Consider the following 18,886-nt stretch of genomic DNA (forward strand, 5'->3'; position numbering starts at 1 on the left):
CCTCTAGTATGTTCACAGTTGTGCAGCCATCACCACAATCAACTTTAGAACATTTTCCTCACCCCAAAAGAAACCCTGTACCCTTTAAACAATGCCCCTAATCCTCTCTAGGCAAGCCCTAGGCAACTGCTAACCTGTTTTCTGCCTCTATAGATTTACCTATTGTGGACATTTTATATAAATGGAATCATACAATATGTGGTCTTTTTTGACTGGCTTCTTTCTTTTAGCATAATTTAGCAAGGTTCATCCCTGTTGTTGCATGTATCAGTACTTCATTCTTTTTATTGCTGAGTAGTATCCTACTATACGGATATGCCACATTTTATTTATCCATTCATCAGTTGACAGACATTTGGATTTTTCCCGCTTTTTTACTATTATGAATAATGCTGCTATGTACATTCACATTCCGGTTTTTGTGTGGACATATGTTTTCCAATTCTCTTGGGCATATACCTCGGGGTGGAAGTGTTGGATCATATGGTAATTCTATCTTTAACCGTTTGAGAAAGTGCCAGGCAGTCTCAAAGCACCTACACATTTTATATTCCCACCAGTAATGTATGAAGGCTGCAGTTTCTCCACGTCCTTTCAGCAATTGCTCTTATTTCTCTTTTTTTATTGTAACTATCCCCGTGGGCGTGAAGCGGTGTCTCATTGTGGTTTTGGCTTGCATTTCCCTGATGGCTAATGATGTTTGGCATTTTTTTATTGTGCTTATCAGCCATTTGTCTATCTTCTTCAGAGAAGTATCTATTCAGGTCCTTTGTCCATTTTTTTCCTCCTTGCAGATGCGTGACAAGTTCCTTTTTTTTTTTTTTTTGTGGTAAAAATATACACAACAAGACATTCACCAATTCAATAATTTCTACATGTATAAATCAATGACATCGATTACATTTTTCAGGTTGTGCAACCATTATCTCTATCCTTTTCCAAATTATTCCACCACCATTAACATAAACTCAACGCCTCCCAAGCAAAAACTCCTCTCCCTTTAGCCGCTGTAACTACTAATAATTTTTGGTTTCTACACACTTGTTTATTTCACATAAGTGAGATCTCACAGTCTTTGACCTTTTGCGACTGTCTTATTTCACTCAGCATCATGTTTTCAAGATTCATCCATGTTGTGGCATGCACCAGGACTTCATGTCTTTCTTTTTTTTTTTTTGTAATAAAATTCTATTCTGTTTTTGGCAAAAGTTTACACAGCAGTTTAGATTCCCATGCAACCATTTCTACAGAAGTTGTTCAGTGACATTGGTTACATTTTTCACATACGTGAACATTCTCATTATTTCTGTTCTGGTTATTCTCTTTTCATTAATCTAATTTTCCTGCCCCCTTACAGTCTCATCTTTGTTTTAAAGTAATTGTTGACCCTAGGGATTCATTTCTTTTTATGGCTGAGTAATAGTCCACTGTATGTATATATTACATTTCATCCATTCATCTACTGATGGGCAGTTGGGATGTTTCCACCTTTTGCCTATTGTAAAAAGTGCTGAAATGAACATTGGTGTACATTGGGTTCCTGCTTTCACTTCTCCTGGGTATATATGCCCATTTTTTTAATTGGGTTATTTGTGTTTTTATTACTGAGTGGGGGTCATTCTTGCTAGTAAGGGAATGGCGGCTTCCATAAACCGTAGCCGACTCAAGGCCAAGGGCCTGGGCCAGCACAACAACGCTGAGAACTACAGAAACCAGAACTTTGAGGAGCTGCATGCAGCCTGTCTGAAGAAGGGGGAGCTTTTCGAGGATCCCTTATTCCCTGCTGACTCCACTTCCCTGGGCTTCAAGGAGCTGGGACCCAAGTCCAATAATGTGCAGAGCATCTCCTGGCAGAGGCCCAAGGTAGGCACTGGGAGGGTGGCACGGACTTGTGGTGCCAGGCCCCAGTCACTGTGGTAAGCTCCAATCCTCCACCACCCCAGCCTGGCCCTGGCACTAGGCTCCACCTCCATCAGGGCTGGGGATAATTCTGATCACTCTTAGGCAAAAACTCCCAGATAACTCTTGGGAAAGTCACCATAGCTCCCACCAGCCTTTGCTATCACAACCTACAGCTATGCTAAGCTGACCCTGTGCCCTCCCCACCCTCCACCATGTCTTCCCCTAGAACTTCAGGGTGGGCATTCCCGGAGGGTGGGAAGGAGATCGGGGGAAACTATGTCCTGAGCTCCCTGAAACCACGATTCCTTCACTGCAGGAAATCATAAGGAACCCTCAATTCATTGTAGATGGAGCCACTCAGACAGACATATGCCAGGGGGTACTCGGTGAGTGGGGAGCAAGAAAGCTGGTCTCTACCAGGAGAAAGGGATGGCTCAGGGCAGGCGGCTGAGTGTCTTTTGAGGCTGGAGAACTGAAGCCCCTAGGTTCAGACAACCTGCTTCCATTTCCTTGTCCCTCTCCTAAGAGTGTCAGCTACATTTTCTCTGCCCCTCCCCTAGTCTGAATGCCACCCCCCACCTGCTGCAGTCTGGATCTGGGGAGCAAGCTGGGGTGGTGTTATTACTTATCTAGTACTACATAATAAATTACCTCAAAAGTTAGTGACTTAAAACAACAATAAACATTTATTCTCTCACATTTTCTGTGGGTCAGGAATTTGGAAGCAACATAGCTGGGTCAGTCTGGTTCAGGATCTCTCATGAGGTTGCAGTCAATATGTCAGCTGGGGCTGCAGTCCTCTGAAGGTTTGACTGGGGCTAAGAATTCACTTCCAAGATGGCTTCCTCATAGGGCTGTTTGCAGGAGGCCTCAGTTCTTAAGACTACTTGAGTGGCCACACAATATGACAGTTAGCCTCCCCGAAAGTTGGCATCCCCCTGGAGCCCTTTGAACCTCCAGTATTATGTGGGTAACCTCAGGGAGAGAGGCCTTGGGCCCTTAATCACTGCACCATTGCACTTATGGGGTAAGTGTGGGGTGTGAGGGGAGGTGACTGGATTTGTTCAAAGGATGGGAGAGGCTTAGTTCTCTCCCAGAGAAAACAGGTCCCAGAGTGAGGAGCAAGACCTTGAGGGTAAAAATACTTCCTCCCCAGACTCCAAAAGCGAAAACATTTGGCTCTAATTTGTGAATCTCTTTCTACCCTAATAGAAAAGATGCAGAAACTCACTTCCCTGGAGCCTGTCCCTCTGCCCTCAGTTTCTCCCTACTGGCCTCCTTCCTGAACACTCCTTAGGGGGAGGGCAGAGGGAAGGTACAGCTCTGCCTGTGCCCCCCACACCCCACTCCCACAGAGCCAGGTTCCTGCTCCTCTACGGCCTGAATTCCAGAACCCCACCCCACTCACACACACACATACAAGGGTTCTCCAGAGGGCAAAGCCTAGTGGAAACACCCCTGGTTGACTTTTCAGGGGACTGCTGGCTGCTGGCTGCCATCGGCTCCCTCACTATCAACCCCAAACTGCTGAACCGCGTGGTGCCCAAGGGGCAGAGCTTCAAGAAAAACTATGCTGGCATCTTCCATTTTCAAGTGAAGTGAAATTTAATAGCTACAGTTGCTTTGTGGGGTGTGTGTGTTAGAGGAAAGAGAAAGAACTTGAGCATGTGCTTTGAAGTTTGTCATTTTTCTTTACTTTTTGAAAAGTAACATTTATTGGAGTGAGTTTTTTCCTAATTATCAGAGAAATATCTGCTCCTTGAGAAACTGTGCAAGCTGTTTTTTTTTTAAAGCCCAAAAAGAAAATCACAATTGTTATCAGTTTGTGGTTCTCCTCCTCCTCCTGCTTCCCTCTCTCTATATACATATGTATATATATAATAAACTGCTCTTTAAGTTGAGCAACATATGGACAAATTCCCCATGACATAAAATATTTCTAAATAACAAATGATAAGAGTTTTTAAGATCTTGGAAAACCTAAAGTCCAGCTGTCTTTTTTTAGAGAAGGGCCTAAAATCAAAAGGTGGGTGAGGTCACCCTGGAGACTGTGGCAGAACCTGGGGAGGAGTCGGGGGTCTGAGTTCAGGCTTGCCACTGCCTTTCACAGACACTCTATGGGGTGGGACTGCTGACACTGGTGTAGAACCCAGATGTGACCACCAGGAAGCACTCTGATGACAGGGTTCCCATGCAAGGGGTGTGTGTGTGTCTGTGTGTCTGTGTGTGTCTGTGTCTGTGTCTGTGTGTATGAGTCTAGTGTGGGAGGGACAGAGGGACTGTGAGGCCAAAAGATGCCCCACGTTCCACTGAGACCCACCTTGCTGCCCACAGATCTGGCAGTTTGGGCAGTGGGTAGACGTGGTGGTGGATGACAGGCTACCCACAAGAAATCACAAGCTGATGTTCCTGCACTCAGCTGAGGCCACTGAGTTCTGGAGTGCCCTGCTGGAGAAAGCATATGCCAAGTGAGTGCCCAGAGCCAAGGAAGGGGGCTTGCCTTCATGCCTCCCCAGCAGTTGGCAGTCACAGGGGTAGCTGGAATCAGAGGAAGGGGAGGGGTGGTGGCAGGGCATCTCTCCTTCCCTCTGATGTCCATGTTCACACCACTATCCCAGAGCCCAAACCGTGCCCTTTCCATGCCCACAGGCTGAACGGATCCTACGAAGCGCTGACAGGGGGCAACACGGTGGAAGGCTTTGAGGACTTGACTGGCGGTGTGGCCCAGAGCTTCCAACTCCAGAAGCCTCCTCAGAACCTGCTAAGGCTCCTTAGGAAGGCTCTGGACCGATCCTCTCTCATGGGCTGCTCCATCGAAGTAAGCCAAACACCAGTCCCCTCAAAGGCCAAGTTTGGTCCTGCCTCAGGGACCAAGCACCTGCTGTTGCTTTCACCTAGAAGCTTCTTTCCCCAGATGTCTGCATGGCTACCGCTTTATCATTCACATCTCAATTCAAATACCCCTTCCTCAAACTGGCCTTCCCTGCCTCTCAATCTAAATTAGCTCTCTCCCCGCCATTTACTCTCTACTTCGTTCTGATTTTCTCCCCCACATTTATCATAACCTGAAATGATCTCACTTATCTACATATTTATTCCTAGTCCATCTCCATCAGACAGTTTTCACACTCCGTGAGGGCACTGAACTTATTCGTCTCTGTCGTTACTGGATCCCGGTCATGTGGAACCTGGGACGGTACCTAGCATATAATAGGCTCTCAACAATTATTTGTTCAGATAAATAAATGACCCAGCAATTGGACTCTTAGGCACTTATGCCAGAGAAATGAAGACATGTTCACACAAAAACCTACACAAATGTTCATAGCAAATACTGAAAACAATCTAGACATCCTTCAGTGGGTGAATGATTAAACAAACTGTGGTACATCCACACCATGGAATATTACTCAGCAATACAAAGGATGAAACTGGCCAACAATTTACTTTAAAAAAGGATGAGAATGTTAAGGGGCAGGGAAACTAGATTAATGGGAACAGAACAACCAGAGGAGTAACAATGAGAATGTTCATGCATTGTGAAGAAAGTAAACAACATCACTGGACAATTTGTGTAGAAATTGTTGAATGGGAACCTAAAAGGCTGTGTAAACCTTCACCAAACACACAATGAAATATTATTTAAAAGAAGAGAGTAACATTTTGTGACACATGAGGATTACATGAAATTCAGATTTCAGTGTGCATAAATGAAGTTCTGGAAACCCTGGTGGCATAGTGGTTAAGAGCTACAGCTGCTAACCCAAAGGTCAGCAGTTCCAATCCACCAGGCGCTCCTTGGAAACTCTTATGGGGCAGTTCTACTCTGTCCTATAGGGTCGCTATGAGTTGGAATCGACTCGATGGCAGCAGATCTGGTTTGGTTTTTTGGAAATTAAGTTCTTTTGGAATACAATCACGCTCACCTATTTAGACTGTCGCCAACAATGCAGAGCTGAGTTGGGGCACCAGAGGCCTCAGGGCCGCAGAGCCAAAAATATTTTCTACCAAGCCCTTGACAGAAACAGCTAGATGAACCCAGCTTTACCGCTCTCCACACCGACTGAGCCTGCAGTGGGTCTGGAGCCAGAGTCCACATTCCCTCAAAGGCTCATGGGTGAAACAGGGGTATGCAGACTTGGGACGAGAAAACAACTACCGATAGGGCCTGACCTTGAACTGAAATTAGCATTTTCTTCCTTTATGAACAGAGGCGACAAGCCACAGCCAGTGAATCGGAGGCACCTTCCTATCACGTTGTCAAGGCAGCTCAGGGAGAAGTATTTGCTCATCTCTGTAGGAAATGACGGTCACCATCAGACCCACCGGTGGCTCTTGCTAATTAATTCACAGGTTAACAAATACATCCAAAAAAAAAAATGGAACAAACTGTCAATGCACGCGAAAACTCAGATATAGCTCAAAGGAATTACTGCTGAACAAAAAAGGCTAATCCCCAAAGGTTCCATGCTATATGATCCCATGTATACAACATACTTAAAATGACAAAAATATAGAAATGGAGAAAAGATTAGCGCCAAGGGTTAAGGAAGAGGGTGGGGTGGGAGGAAGGTAGGTATGTATAAAAGGGCAACACGAAGACTGCAGGTGGCGCTGGAAATGTCCTACCGCCTAACTGTGGTGGTGGAGACATGAGCCTACACGTGATAAACCTGCATAGAACACACACAAATGAGCAAACGTAAAACTGGGGAAATCTGAAGAAGATTGCTGGATTGTATTCACGTCAGTTTCCTGGGATGTTGTACTGTAGTTTTGCAAGCTGTTACTACTAGGGGAAACTGAGCAAAAGGTACCTGAGATCACTCTATACTATTTCTTACAACGGCACGTGAATCTACAATTCTCTCAAAATACCAAGTTTAATTAAAAAAAAAAAAAAAATGAGCCCAGGGAGTTGTCACCTGTGTTCAGGTGCTCCAGCGCCTCTGGGCAGATCCTGAGCCCCTTCCCTTCCTCTCTCTTCTGTAGTTCAACAGCAGCGATGACTTGGAATCACTGACCCAGAAGAATCTGGTGCGAGGACATGCTTACTCAATAACTGGCATTCAGGATGTGAGTCCTGGCAACTGCCCCCTACCCGGAAGGGCATGAGAAGAAGGAGAAGCCCCTCCTGACCCTCTGCCCCTGACCTTTAACCTCCCACCTACGCAGGTCTTCCACCATGGCAAGATGAAAACACTGATTCGGCTCCGGAATCCCTGGGGCCGAATTGAGTGGACTGGAGCCTGGAGTGACAAGTAGGTAGCCCCAGCCCAGTGGTCTCAGGTAGGGGGTGGTCAGAGGACCTACCAGGCCCAAGGAGCAAGGCAATGCCACAGGGAGACCTACCGGTGTCCTGTCTGAGGCAACAACCTGGGCACCAGAGCACGCCTCTCTATCTAACTCAGGACCTCCAGTAGGCTGGCATTCCAGGGTGAGGGAATCCCTTGGGGAAAAGAAGCTGCCTCCTGACCCCTGCCCCTCTCCTTCTACTGCTGACCTCTGCCTCAGCTCCAGAGAGTGGAAAGAGGTGCCCCCAGACATCCGGAAGCAGCTGTGGCACAAGAAGGAGGATGGAGAGTTCTGGTCAGTGTGGCTCGAGTGGGCTTCCTATTTCCCCCACATCCTGTTTCTTCATCTCCCTGCCATCCTCCCACCTGTGCCTTGGACAGAGCGGCTCCACGGGAAACAGGGGCCCCTGGGTGTGCCAATGACAGGCTCCACCCCCCACTCCCTCCACCCCAGGATGACATTCCAAGATTTCCTGGACAACTACACACTCCTGGAAATCTGCAACCTGACACCCGATGCACTCTCCGGGGACTACAAGAGCTATTGGCACACCTCCTTCTACGAGGGCAGCTGGCGAAGGGGAAGCACCGCGGGGGGCTGCAGGGACAACCTCGGTGGGTGAGGGGACTCGAGGGCAGGGAGTGAGGGACGGGCCACTGACTCACCACGAAACCAGAACTGGGCACCATGTCACAGGGGTCAGCGTTCACAAGGTCAGGGGCCAATGAGTTCCCCCTCACCCCAGCCCATGAAGGAGGCAGGCATGTGCCTGGGGAATCTGGGTCCATCCTGGGAAGAGCATAATCATCCTGACCTCTTCTTCCACAGACACGTTTTGGACTAACCCCCAGTTTAAGATCAGCCTCCTCGAGCAGGACGACCAGGAAGACAATGAAGTCGTCTGCACCTGCCTGGTGGCCCTGATGCAAAAGAACTGGCGGCGGATGCGGCGGTTTGGTGACGTGGAGACCATTGGATTTGTCATCTTCTCAGTGGGTGCCCCAGCTGGTCCCCCAACCACTCTTGCTCCCTCACCTGGCCCCGCACTTTAAGACCCTTCCTCTTCAGGGCCACTGCCCCCACCAGGAGTGGCACACACTCCAACATTGCTCCACAGTCCTGGCTTTTGAGTGGTGCTTTGTGCTTTGTGATACAGGGCTGGAAGTTTTCTTTTCACAGATCTCAAAATCTAAAACACTTAGGTAGCACTTTCTCTGTGCCAGGCATTGTTCCAGAGGCTGTCAACTGAGAGGAAGGAGATTCAGGGCTGGTGAGGTGAGGTCACTTACTTAAGCTCACATACCCAAGTATCAGGGACAGAGCCTATGTCCTGACTGCCAGACACGTGGAGATTTCTCCACAGCCCCCCTAGAAGCCCCTCCAGATGCCCCACCCACCACATTGACTCCAAAATCAGAAAATAACCAAACCTGTTGCCGTTGAGTCGATTCCAATTCATAGTGACCCTATAGGACAGAGTAGAACTGCCCCTTAGAGTTTCCAAGGAGTGGCTGGTGGATTCAAACTGCTGAACTTTTGGTTAGCAGCTGAGCTCTTAACTACATTAATCCCAAGGGTCAGGAAAAATCCCCAGTAAGTTTTTCCCACACCATGTCTTGCAAAATTCTAGAAACAGCCATTTATTCATTCACTTAGGTAATCGCCAAATATTTCTTGAGTATGTCTGGAGTTCCTGGGTAGTACAAACAGTCAATACATTTGGCTGTTTGGTCGGAGGTTTGAGTCCACCCAGAGGCACCTCAGAAGAGAGGCCTGGCAATCTACTTCTGAAAAATCAGTCATTGAAAACCCTATGAGTTGCAATCCTACTTTGACACACATGGAGTCACCATGAGTCTGTGTTTGACTCACAGCAACTGGTTGGTTACCTTATGTCCAGCTCCAGTCCAGTTTCCAGGGGCTCCATGGTCAGCAAAAACACACACAAGCCTTGCCCTCCTCTGAGGCTTTCAGTCCACCAGATTAACAGACACACCTCCAGACAGTCTCCAAGTTTAAACAAGGTCAGGAAAGGCGATATCCTCTACCTCCAACGCAGGGCTCTGGGGCGCACATTGGCATAGTAACAGTTTGTGGTAGAGAAACCTATTTAACTTAGTTTATCTCATCTTCTTACAGGTTGATTTGTCCTCTGTACCCATCCCCCTTCTAGTAACTGTTAACTTCCTGCAGGATATGAGCAGTCCAGGAAAGGGTGTTTCACAAAACACTCTCCTAGGTTTTCATCCCAGCTCTTGCCCTTTTTAAGCAATGTGAAGCTGGGCAAGTCACCTCACCTCTTTAGAATTGCATGATAAAAATCTACCCCAGCAAAACTTTCTGAAGTGTACTTCACCGTCCAAAGCAGAAGGATTCTCAATGCCAGGACCATTTAGGACCCCCACCCCACCCCCACCGCCTCAATACCCTTAATCCCCCCTCAACACACACACACACTACTCACAACCATCTGGCTTCTGCAGACCTGAGTCCCTTCACCCTTAGAGACCTGATCTTCCTCTTTCTTCCCTTGCCAGGTCCCAAAGGAGGTACAGAAGACATGGGGCTTGATCCGGGCAGGCCCCCCACCACCCCTGGCTACATGGGTTTGAGCAAGCAGTAGAATTCGGCGAAGGGCTGTGTGGGCACTAGGTTGGGACTTCTAGCCCTCTTGGGCACTGGATGGGGGTTGCAGAAGCAAGAGCCCATATTCAGGTTACCTGCCGCTTGGGTGGTGTCTAAGCCAAGCCAGTTGGTGGTAGTGCCTCCCCTTAACCTGCCCAGCAGACTTCAACTTGGGACCCTTCCCATGCCCCTCCATGCCAACCTGTACCCACCTCCAGGGCACATATAGTTTCAGAACATCAAGAATATCCACCTGAGGAAGGATTTCTTCCTGAAATATCAGGACCAAGGCTTCTCAGAGATCTTCTCCCACTCACGGGAGGTAAGCAGCCAACTCCGGCTATCTCCGGGAGAATATATCATCGTTCCCTCCACTTTCCACCGGAACAAGGAGGCCGACTTCCTGCTTCGGGTCTTCACAGAGAAGCACAGCGAGTCCTGGTGAGTGGACCACCATCCTGCCCCAAGGCCACCCGATGTCAAGCTCAGAGAACAACCATCTCGTCCTCCCCTACTCTGTCCCTATTTTGCAACCAAGGAAACTGAGGCATGAGAACGGGCAGTCCCAATTAGCGACGGAGCCAGAACTAGAGCCCAGGTCCCATGGAGCCTGTTCCAAATGGCTTCAGATACATGACTTGACCTCTCCTTGACCAACCTCTCCCTGACCACCCCACTGAAACCCCTACCTCCCTGACCCTTGGTAGCCCCTGAGCCGCCAATCACTTTTCCCCAGTGAACTGGATGAAGTCAATTGTGCTGAGCTACTCCAAGAGGTGAGGCTAGAGACTGGAGGGTTGAAGGGTTGGGAGGAAGCATCTGGGTGTGAAGGAGTTGGGTGTCAGGCTTTTTTGGACCAGGCCTCGCATCCCCTTTCCCACTCCTTTCCCTCCAGGAGAATGTCTCTGAAAATGACTTAGATCCAGACTTCATACATTTATTTGAGGCAGTGGCAGGACAAGTGAGAGAGCTATGGGCTGGGGGGCTGAAGGGAGGTGGATGTGGGTGGGACTAAAGGGCCAGAGCTGGGGTTTACAGTCCCCTTTCCCAGGACAAGGAAATCGACGCATATGAGCTACAGAAGCTGCTCAACAAAGTAGCCACCAAACGTGAGTCAGCGACCCCACAACTCACAACCCTTCCCCCACAGACTGTGCCCCATCTTGACCACTCCCTGTGCCCCCCACAATACCCCTTCACTCTCTTCTCCCTACTCCTTCCCTTCTTCACAGTCAAAGAACTCAGGACCAAGAGCTTCAGCTTGGATACCTGCCGCTGTATGGTCAACCTCATGGATGTATCTTCCTGTCCAGTGCGCCTCCTGCCCTCCCACCCCTGCCACCCCCAGCCTGGCCCAGAGTTGGCCATCTCTCTGGCCAGCCCTGCCCTTCCTCCTGGTGGGGACTAGGCTCTGGGGTAGCCAACAATGCTTGTGCTTCTTGTCATTACTATATGGGGAGCCCTGGTCTTGTGCTCCCTTCTGGGCAAGCCTCTCAGCCCTGGAATACCCTCTTAACCCCTTCTCTGTTATCCTTGACCACCGTCCCCTCCCCCAGAAAGATGGCTCTGGCAAGCTGGGGCTTCTGGAGTTCCAGATCCTGTGGAAAAGAATAAAAAAGTGGACGGTAAAGGGCACTGAAGGGGCAGACTATGGGGTGAGAGAGGGAGGTCCTTGAAAGGAATGAGGGGTAGTAAGGGTGAAGCTAGCGCCCCCAACAGCACACATACATACACACACGGACACATTCACACATGCACATGTGCACACACATATGCACACCCACACATGCACGCATGTACACCTGTGCACACATACACATGCATGCACACACATATGCATGCACACAGACACATTCACACACACACACACACACACACGCACCAGGAGAATCTGTTGGAACATTGGTGTAGTAACCAGTCTATATGTCTGACAACTAGTCTGGCCCAGGTGATCAACCAATCATAAAGGAAGATCCGGGCAGTGAGCACTGGATAAGGTGCCCGATGTGCCAGGAATTCACCCTTTGGTCATTAGATGTTGGGGAGATTGGAGGTTTGGGAGGTGGGCCAGGGAGGGGAGCCCCTGCGGTCTTGAGCAGCAGTGTGAGCCACCTGTACTGAAGTATTTCAGTATTTTAACAACCACCACCATGCCATGCATATGGTCCTACCACCTCTGCCTGTCCTTTTAGGACATCTTCCGGGAGTGTGACCAGGACCAGTCAGGCACCATGAACTCCTACGAGATGCGCTTGGCGATTGAGAAAGCAGGTGGCCAGGGGTCAGGAGTGGGCTTTGGGGCAGAGAGAAGGAAGGCAGTGGCCGGAGAGCTGAATTCTCCCTGTCCCCACACCTCTCTCTCTCAGGCATGAAGCTGAACAACAAGGTAATGCAGGTGCTGGTGGCCAGGTATGCAGATGAGAACATGGCCATGAGCTTCAACAGCTTCCTCAGCTGTGTCCTGAAGCTGAAGGCCATGTTCGGTGAGTCAGGTGCCTGCCCACTCCCCTGCCTAAGCCCAGGGACCACTGACCCTCCCTGACGCCCACCCCCAGAGGGCTACTCCAGAACCACCTCCTTTTACAGAGCACAGACCCTGGCCCCAGGTGAACTAGCTTCAAATCCCAGCTCTACCACTTACGGATTGTGTGACTTGGCCAAGTCACTTTATCTCTCTGTGTCTTTATTCCCTCATCTACAAAATGTGGATGATAACAGTACTGCCCCCACAAGACTGAAGTGCAGATTAAAACAAGTTAATATCTGGAAAGCATTTAGAACTGGCTGGCTCACGGCAAAGCTATCTAACAGTTGTCATTAATTGTCTGCCAGACTAGGGGGTCTAGCTGGGGAAGAGCAAGGAACAAGGCTTCTTATGCACCTTCTGACATCCTGCCTATTTGGAAGTGGATCTTCAGACCACTGGTTTAGCTCTCAACCCCTTCTACCCCTGCCTCCTCTCCAATACAGCATTCTTTCTAACCATGGACCCCAAGAATACTGGATATATTAGCTTGAACCTGGACCAGGTACATAGAGGAGGGGATGGGAGGGGATCTTCCAGCACCCGCACCCCACGACCCCACCCACCCTCTGCTCTCCCTGCCACCCTGCTCCACCCCACCCCTTCCCATCCACAGACCTGTTTCTTCTCTCCCCACAGTGGCTGAAGATGACCATGTGGGGATAGAGGAGCCCCAGGAACCTGGCTACCTACCATGCAGCGTGCAGCGAGATGGGGAGTGGGGAGGGAGGGGGTCCGCCTTGCAGTCCTCAGCTCTCCAGTCTCTGGTGATGGAAGGGGCTCCAGGCGGGCAGCGCCTGGGCCCCAGATGCCATGTTAACTCTATCGGTGGGACCTACATGCCCACCCTAACAGCCAAAAGGGTTTCCCTTCCCACCCAGCCAGGTTCCTGGTGGCTGGATTTACCTCACCATCTCTCTGTCTGTCTGTTTCTCTCTGTCTCTGCCTCTGTAGCTCTCTCTCTCTGAGTATATTTTCACTTAAGATTACGTGACACTTCCCTAGTCCCCACCCTCTGGCTGAGGAGCCCAAGAATAGGAAAATGGGCTTGAGCCTGCTTCAAGCTCTCCACGATTTCTGTCCTGCTCACATCTAGCCACCACTCTTGGTACAGTCCCTCTCTTTTCTCCATCACCCGCTGGCACAATAAACAGCGCATGCCACTGGCTTCAACGTCTCCGTGTTTCTATGCCAAGAAAGGCTGGCAGGGTTGGGAGGAAGTCACTTCCTCAGCACAACTGAGGGGATCCAGTAGCTCTCCACCTCCAGCAAGCATTTAGAAATGTGTAGTTGTTACAAACACTGTTGTTAGGTGCTGTTGAATCACTTCTGACTCATAGTGACCCTATGTACCACAGAACGAAACACTGCCCAGTCCTGCACCATCCTCACAATCGTTGTTATGCTTGAACCCATTGTAGCAGCCACTGTGTCAATCCATCTCATTGAGGGACTTCCTCTTTTCTGCTGACCCTGTACTTTACCAAGCGTGATGTCCTTCTCCAGGGACTGATCCCTCCTGACAACATGTCCAAGGTATGTAAGATGCAGTCTCCCCATCCTTGCTTCTAAGGAGCATTCTGACTGTACTTCTTCCAAGACAGATATGTTCACTCTTTTGGCAGTCCGTGGTATAGTCAATATTCTTTGCCAGCACCACAGTTCGAAGGCATCAATTCTTCGGTCTTCCTTATTCACTGTCCAGCTTTCACATGCATATGAAAACCCACCCTTTTGCCGTCAAGTCAGTTCCGGTGGGTTTTGTTACACGCATATGAGGCGATTGAAAATACCATGGCTTGGGTCAGGCGCACATCATTTTTGCTTTTCAACATTTTAAAATGGTCCTTTGCAGCAGATTTGCCCAATGCAATGAGGAGTCTTTTGATTTCTTGACTGCTGCTTCCACAGGTGTTGATTGTAGATCCAAGTAAAATGAAATCCTTGCCAACTTCAATCTTTTCTCTGTTTATCACGATGTCGCTTACTGGTCCAATTGTGAGGATTTTTCTTTTCTTTATGTTGAGGTGTAATGCATACTGAAGGGTGTAGTCTTTGATCTTCATCAGTAAGTGCTTCAAGTCCTCTTCACTTTCACCAAGCAAGGTTGTGTCATCTGCATATTGCAGGTTGTTAATGAGCCCTCCTCCAATCCTGATGTCCCTGGGTGGTGCAAATGGTTACCACACTCGGCTGCTAATCTAAAGGTTGGCGGTTCAAGTCCTCCCAGGGGTGCTTTGGAAGAAAGTCCTGGCAATCTACTTCAAAAAAATCAGTCATTGAAATCAGTCATGGAGCACAGCTCTACTCTGACATGCATGGGGCCACCATGAGTCAGAGTCGACTCGATGGCAACTGGTTTAATATTACCTGCCTGTCTTCCAAAGGTGTTGGATTTTTGTCCCTGGAGACTCCTGTGAGCCATCAGCTGGACCCTGGGTATGAGACTGAGAGGGGTGACAACACGTAAGTTTGTTCCCTGCCTTAATGGCATTCTGATTCAAATTATTATTCTTGTTTTTAGAAAATGCCTGACTGCTAAACCATTGCCCTCACTGAAGGGATCACAGGAGGGGTCCTTGAGCCCCCTTGGTGTCTTTGCTGTAGACTTACCTCCCTCCCCTAGCCTTCTGCTATAGTGAGAAGACTGAGGCCACCCACAACAGCCCCTCGACTGCACTTCTCCCCTCCCTCCTGATCTTTCCATAGATGCCCCCTCTGATCTCACCCTGAGACCTCGCTGAGGGGTGCTGAGGCTGGGGCCAGGGCATGTGAGCTTGTCAACCTCAGGCAGAGATAGCCCACAATTTCCCTTAGATCAAACCAAACCTGTTACCATCAAGTGGATTCTGACTCATAGCAACCCTACAGGACAGAGTAGAAGAACTGCCCCATAGGGCAGAACTGTGGACGTTTCGGCTAGCGGCTGAACCCTTAACCACTGCACTACCAGGACTCTTCCCTTAGATTAGGGGCCTGTCAACCCCATATGAATCTAAATTCTTCCTGTCTCTATGTATGCTTTCAGCATCCTAGGGTAACCAGCCTCAAGTTTGCTTCTACAGCAGTGCTCCGCTATCTTCTGTTTGCACTAAGCCCACCCTTTGTAAACTTATTGACTGGGAAGAGGAAGTGGGGGCTGAGATTCTGCTCTTCCTTGATGTGGTGTCTGCAGCCTGCCTTCTTTGTGACTTCAAAGACTAAACCAACAGCCTAAATATAAAGCGTCCCCTCCCACCATTACCTCCCCCGCCAGGGCCTCCTGAGGAAGCATTTCCTGTCCAGCCACCCCCTTCTCCCTTCCTCTCCCATCTCCAGTCTTTTCTGAGAGATACTGTCACATGCCCTTAAGAAGCCTTTTAAAAGACTCAACAACAAAAACTCAACAACAAAAAGACAAACAACCCAATCAAAAAATGGGCAAAGGACTTGAATAGATTTTTTACCAAAGAAGTACAAATAAGCTCATGAAAAGATTCTCAAGGTCAGTGGTCTCAGGGAACATCTAGCTCAGTTGGCATAACATAGTTTATGAAGAAAATGTTCTACATTTTTCTTTAGTGAGTAGCCTCTGGGGTCTTAAAAAAGCTTGTAAGCAGCCATCTAAGATACTCCACTGGTCTCACCCCATCTGGAGCAAGGAAGAATGAAAACTAAAGACATAAGGGAAAGATTAGTCCAAAGGACTAGTGGACTACAACTACCACAGTCTCCACCAGCCTGAGTCCAGTACAACTAGATGGTGCCTGGCTACCACCACTGACTTCTCTGACAGACATCACAATAGAGGGTCCTTATCTTCAAGGACACAGACTGCCGCATCTTTTTCCCATGGAGACAGCTGTTGGGTTTGAACTGCTGATCCTTTGGTTAACAGCCAAGTGTTTAACCACTGAGCCACCAGGGCTACTTAGTGGAATATTACTCAGCCATAAAGAGAAATGAAGTTCTGATACATGCTTCAACATGGACGAACCTTGAAAACATTATGCTGAGTGAAATAAGTCCAACCCAAAAGGACAAATACTGTATGATCCCACTTATATGGAAGATCTAGAACAGGAAAATGCATACAGACCAAAGTTTAATAGTGGTTACTGGGGCAGTTGGAAGGGGGAAAGGGGCAGTTATTGCTTAAAGGGTACTGAGTTTCTGTTAAGGGTGATAAAAAATATTTGGAAATGTATAGTGGTGACAGTCACACAACACATCAAATGTAATTGACATCACTGAATTGTACACATAATAAAAATGGTTGAAATGGCAAGTGTTTTGTTTATATAATTTACCACAATAAATTTTTTAAAAAGACCAATTTCCCCACTCCTTCTGTTCCCTCTCTCAAAAGGTTGGTGCCCACCTAATCTCACAGAGCTTCTCTAAGGATCAAAGGTCCGTGGCAGGTCTGGGGACCATGGTTTCAGGGAATATCTAAGTCAATTGGCATAATAAAATCTATTAAGAAAACATTCTGCATCCCACTTGGAAGAGTGGCGTCTGGGGTCTTAAATGCTAGCAAGCAGCCATCTAAGATGCATCAATTGGCCTCAACCCACCTGGATCAAAGGAGAATGAAGAACACCAAGGACACAAGGTGATTATGAGCCCAAGAGACAGAAAGGGCCACATGAACCAGAGACTACATCATCCTGAGACCAGAAGAACTAGATGGTGCCCGGCTACAACCAATGACTACCCTGACAGGGAACACAACAGAGAACCCCTGAGGGAGCAGGAGAGCAGTGGGATGCAGACTCCAAATTCTCATAAGACCGGACTTAATGGTCTGACTGAGACTAGAAGGGCCCCAGTGATCATGGCCCCAAGACCTTCTGTTTGCCCAAGACAGGAACCATTCCCGAAGCCAACTCTTCAGACATGAATTGGACTGGATGATGGGTTGGAGAGGGATGCTGGTGAGGAGTGAGCTTCTTGGATCAGGTGGACACTTGAGACTATGCTGGCATCTCCTGCCTGGAGGGGAGAGGAGAGGGTGGAGGGGGTTAGAAGCTGGAGAAATGGACATGAAAAGAGAGAGTGGAGGGAGAGAGCAGGCTGTCTCATTGGGGGAGAGTAATTGGGAGTGTGTAGCAAGGCGTATATGGGTTTTTATGTGAGAGACTGACTTGATTTGTAAACTTTCACTTAAAGCACAATGAAAATTATTTGAAAAAAAAAAAAAAGTCCCTGGCAGGAAGGCAAGAAGCAGTCAGGGAGGTCCTTTGAGTTTCCAAGACACCCCAGGCAGCCCTGGTGTGCTCTGGGAATCCCCCATTGTTTCTTCCTTCCCCCTAGGGTGAGATGTTGCCAACTTCAAGCCAGGATGGGAAGGAAGCATGAAATTTGCAAATCAGGGCTATCACTTCTGGTTGGTTTATAAACAAAACTCAAGTGACTCCAAAAACACTTAAATAGTGGCCCCAGCCACAGATTCACCCTACCAGCTGGGTGACCCTAGGCAAATTATGTCACTTCCCTGGCAGGGTCTCCTTTTCCTCATCTGGAAAGCAGGGAAAACAATGCCTATCACAGAGGGGTGTTGTACAGACGATCATAAAAGTGAAGTGCTAAGTTCAATGCTTGGCACAGAGCCAAAAAAACAGCAGTTTCCATTCAGTTGACTTCAATTCATATTGACCACATATGTGTTGAGTAGGGCTGCTCTCCATAGCATTTTCAATGGCTGATTTTTCAGAAGTAGATAACTAGGACTTTCTTTCAAGACGCCTCTGGGCAGACTTGAACCTCCAACCTTCCTGTTAGCAGCCAAGTTTATTGGCCATTTGTGCCACCCAGGGACTCCTGGAACACACAAGCCTTCAACAAACGGTAGTACTTCATTCTCATATGCAACGCTTAAATTCCATCAGAGCCCCCATACACAGCTTGTACACCGAGAACTAAAGTGGTCCCCATTCACTTAGACTGTGATGTGAGGGGCACCGCCAGAACTGTAGGACATGATAGCCCTGTATTCCAGAAGTTAGATGAATTAGCATTCATTTAATAAATACATCACGTTCTTCCATATCCAACAAATACACCACACACCTCCACATCCAAATTTGAAAACAGAAATCCCCCACCACTTCCTCCTCTCTCAGCTACGATTCCTGTCCCCCAGGCCTTGCCACTCCCTCCTGCTTACCAAACCTGGTCTCTGCCCTCTTCACCATTCTGCTGGGTCCTCCTGGCTCTATCCCAGTTCAACTTCATTGCCTCCTTACCCAGCCCTAAGAAGCCAATCCAACTGTATCCTTACTATCTCCTAAGAGTCCATCACTACTACAGCCCCGCACTTTCTGCTCTTGTAGTCCTCAGCATGGGTAACGCCTCTGCTCACAGTGCTACCAACTGCCGTGAAGTCGGTTTCAACTCACGGCAACCTAATGTGTTCCAGAGTGGAACTGCTCTCCATAGGGTTTCCAGTGGCCGTGACCTTTCCGAAGACACCTTTCTTCTGAGGCACTTCTGGGTAGGTTCGAACCTCCAACCTTTTGGTTAGTAGTTGAGTGCTTAACCATTTGCACCATCCAGGGA

The 18,886-nt window shown here is 48.5% G+C and overlaps 1 protein-coding gene across 1 annotated transcript; it reads left to right on the forward strand.

Annotated features, from left to right (window-relative positions):
- The first annotated feature begins 1,635 nt into the window (after nucleotides 1-1,635).
- CAPN11 (calpain 11) lies at nucleotides 1,636-13,012 on the forward strand. Its single transcript, XM_049875314.1, has 21 exons — nucleotides 1,636-1,863; nucleotides 2,219-2,288; nucleotides 3,377-3,495; nucleotides 4,237-4,370; nucleotides 4,552-4,720; nucleotides 6,895-6,978; nucleotides 7,078-7,163; nucleotides 7,417-7,491; nucleotides 7,651-7,811; nucleotides 8,026-8,189; nucleotides 9,735-9,746; nucleotides 10,052-10,263; nucleotides 10,559-10,598; nucleotides 10,718-10,783; nucleotides 10,874-10,931; nucleotides 11,055-11,119; nucleotides 11,379-11,447; nucleotides 12,015-12,093; nucleotides 12,189-12,305; nucleotides 12,793-12,851; nucleotides 12,986-13,012. The coding sequence occupies exons 1-21, from the start codon at nucleotides 1,636-1,638 to the stop codon at nucleotides 13,010-13,012; spliced, it is 2,094 nt and encodes a 697-aa protein (XP_049731271.1).
- The last annotated feature ends 5,874 nt before the right edge of the window (nucleotides 13,013-18,886 follow it).

This window comes from Elephas maximus, chromosome 1 (genome assembly GCF_024166365.1).
Source record: "Elephas maximus indicus isolate mEleMax1 chromosome 1, mEleMax1 primary haplotype, whole genome shotgun sequence".
Taxonomy (NCBI): domain Eukaryota; kingdom Metazoa; phylum Chordata; class Mammalia; order Proboscidea; family Elephantidae; genus Elephas; species Elephas maximus.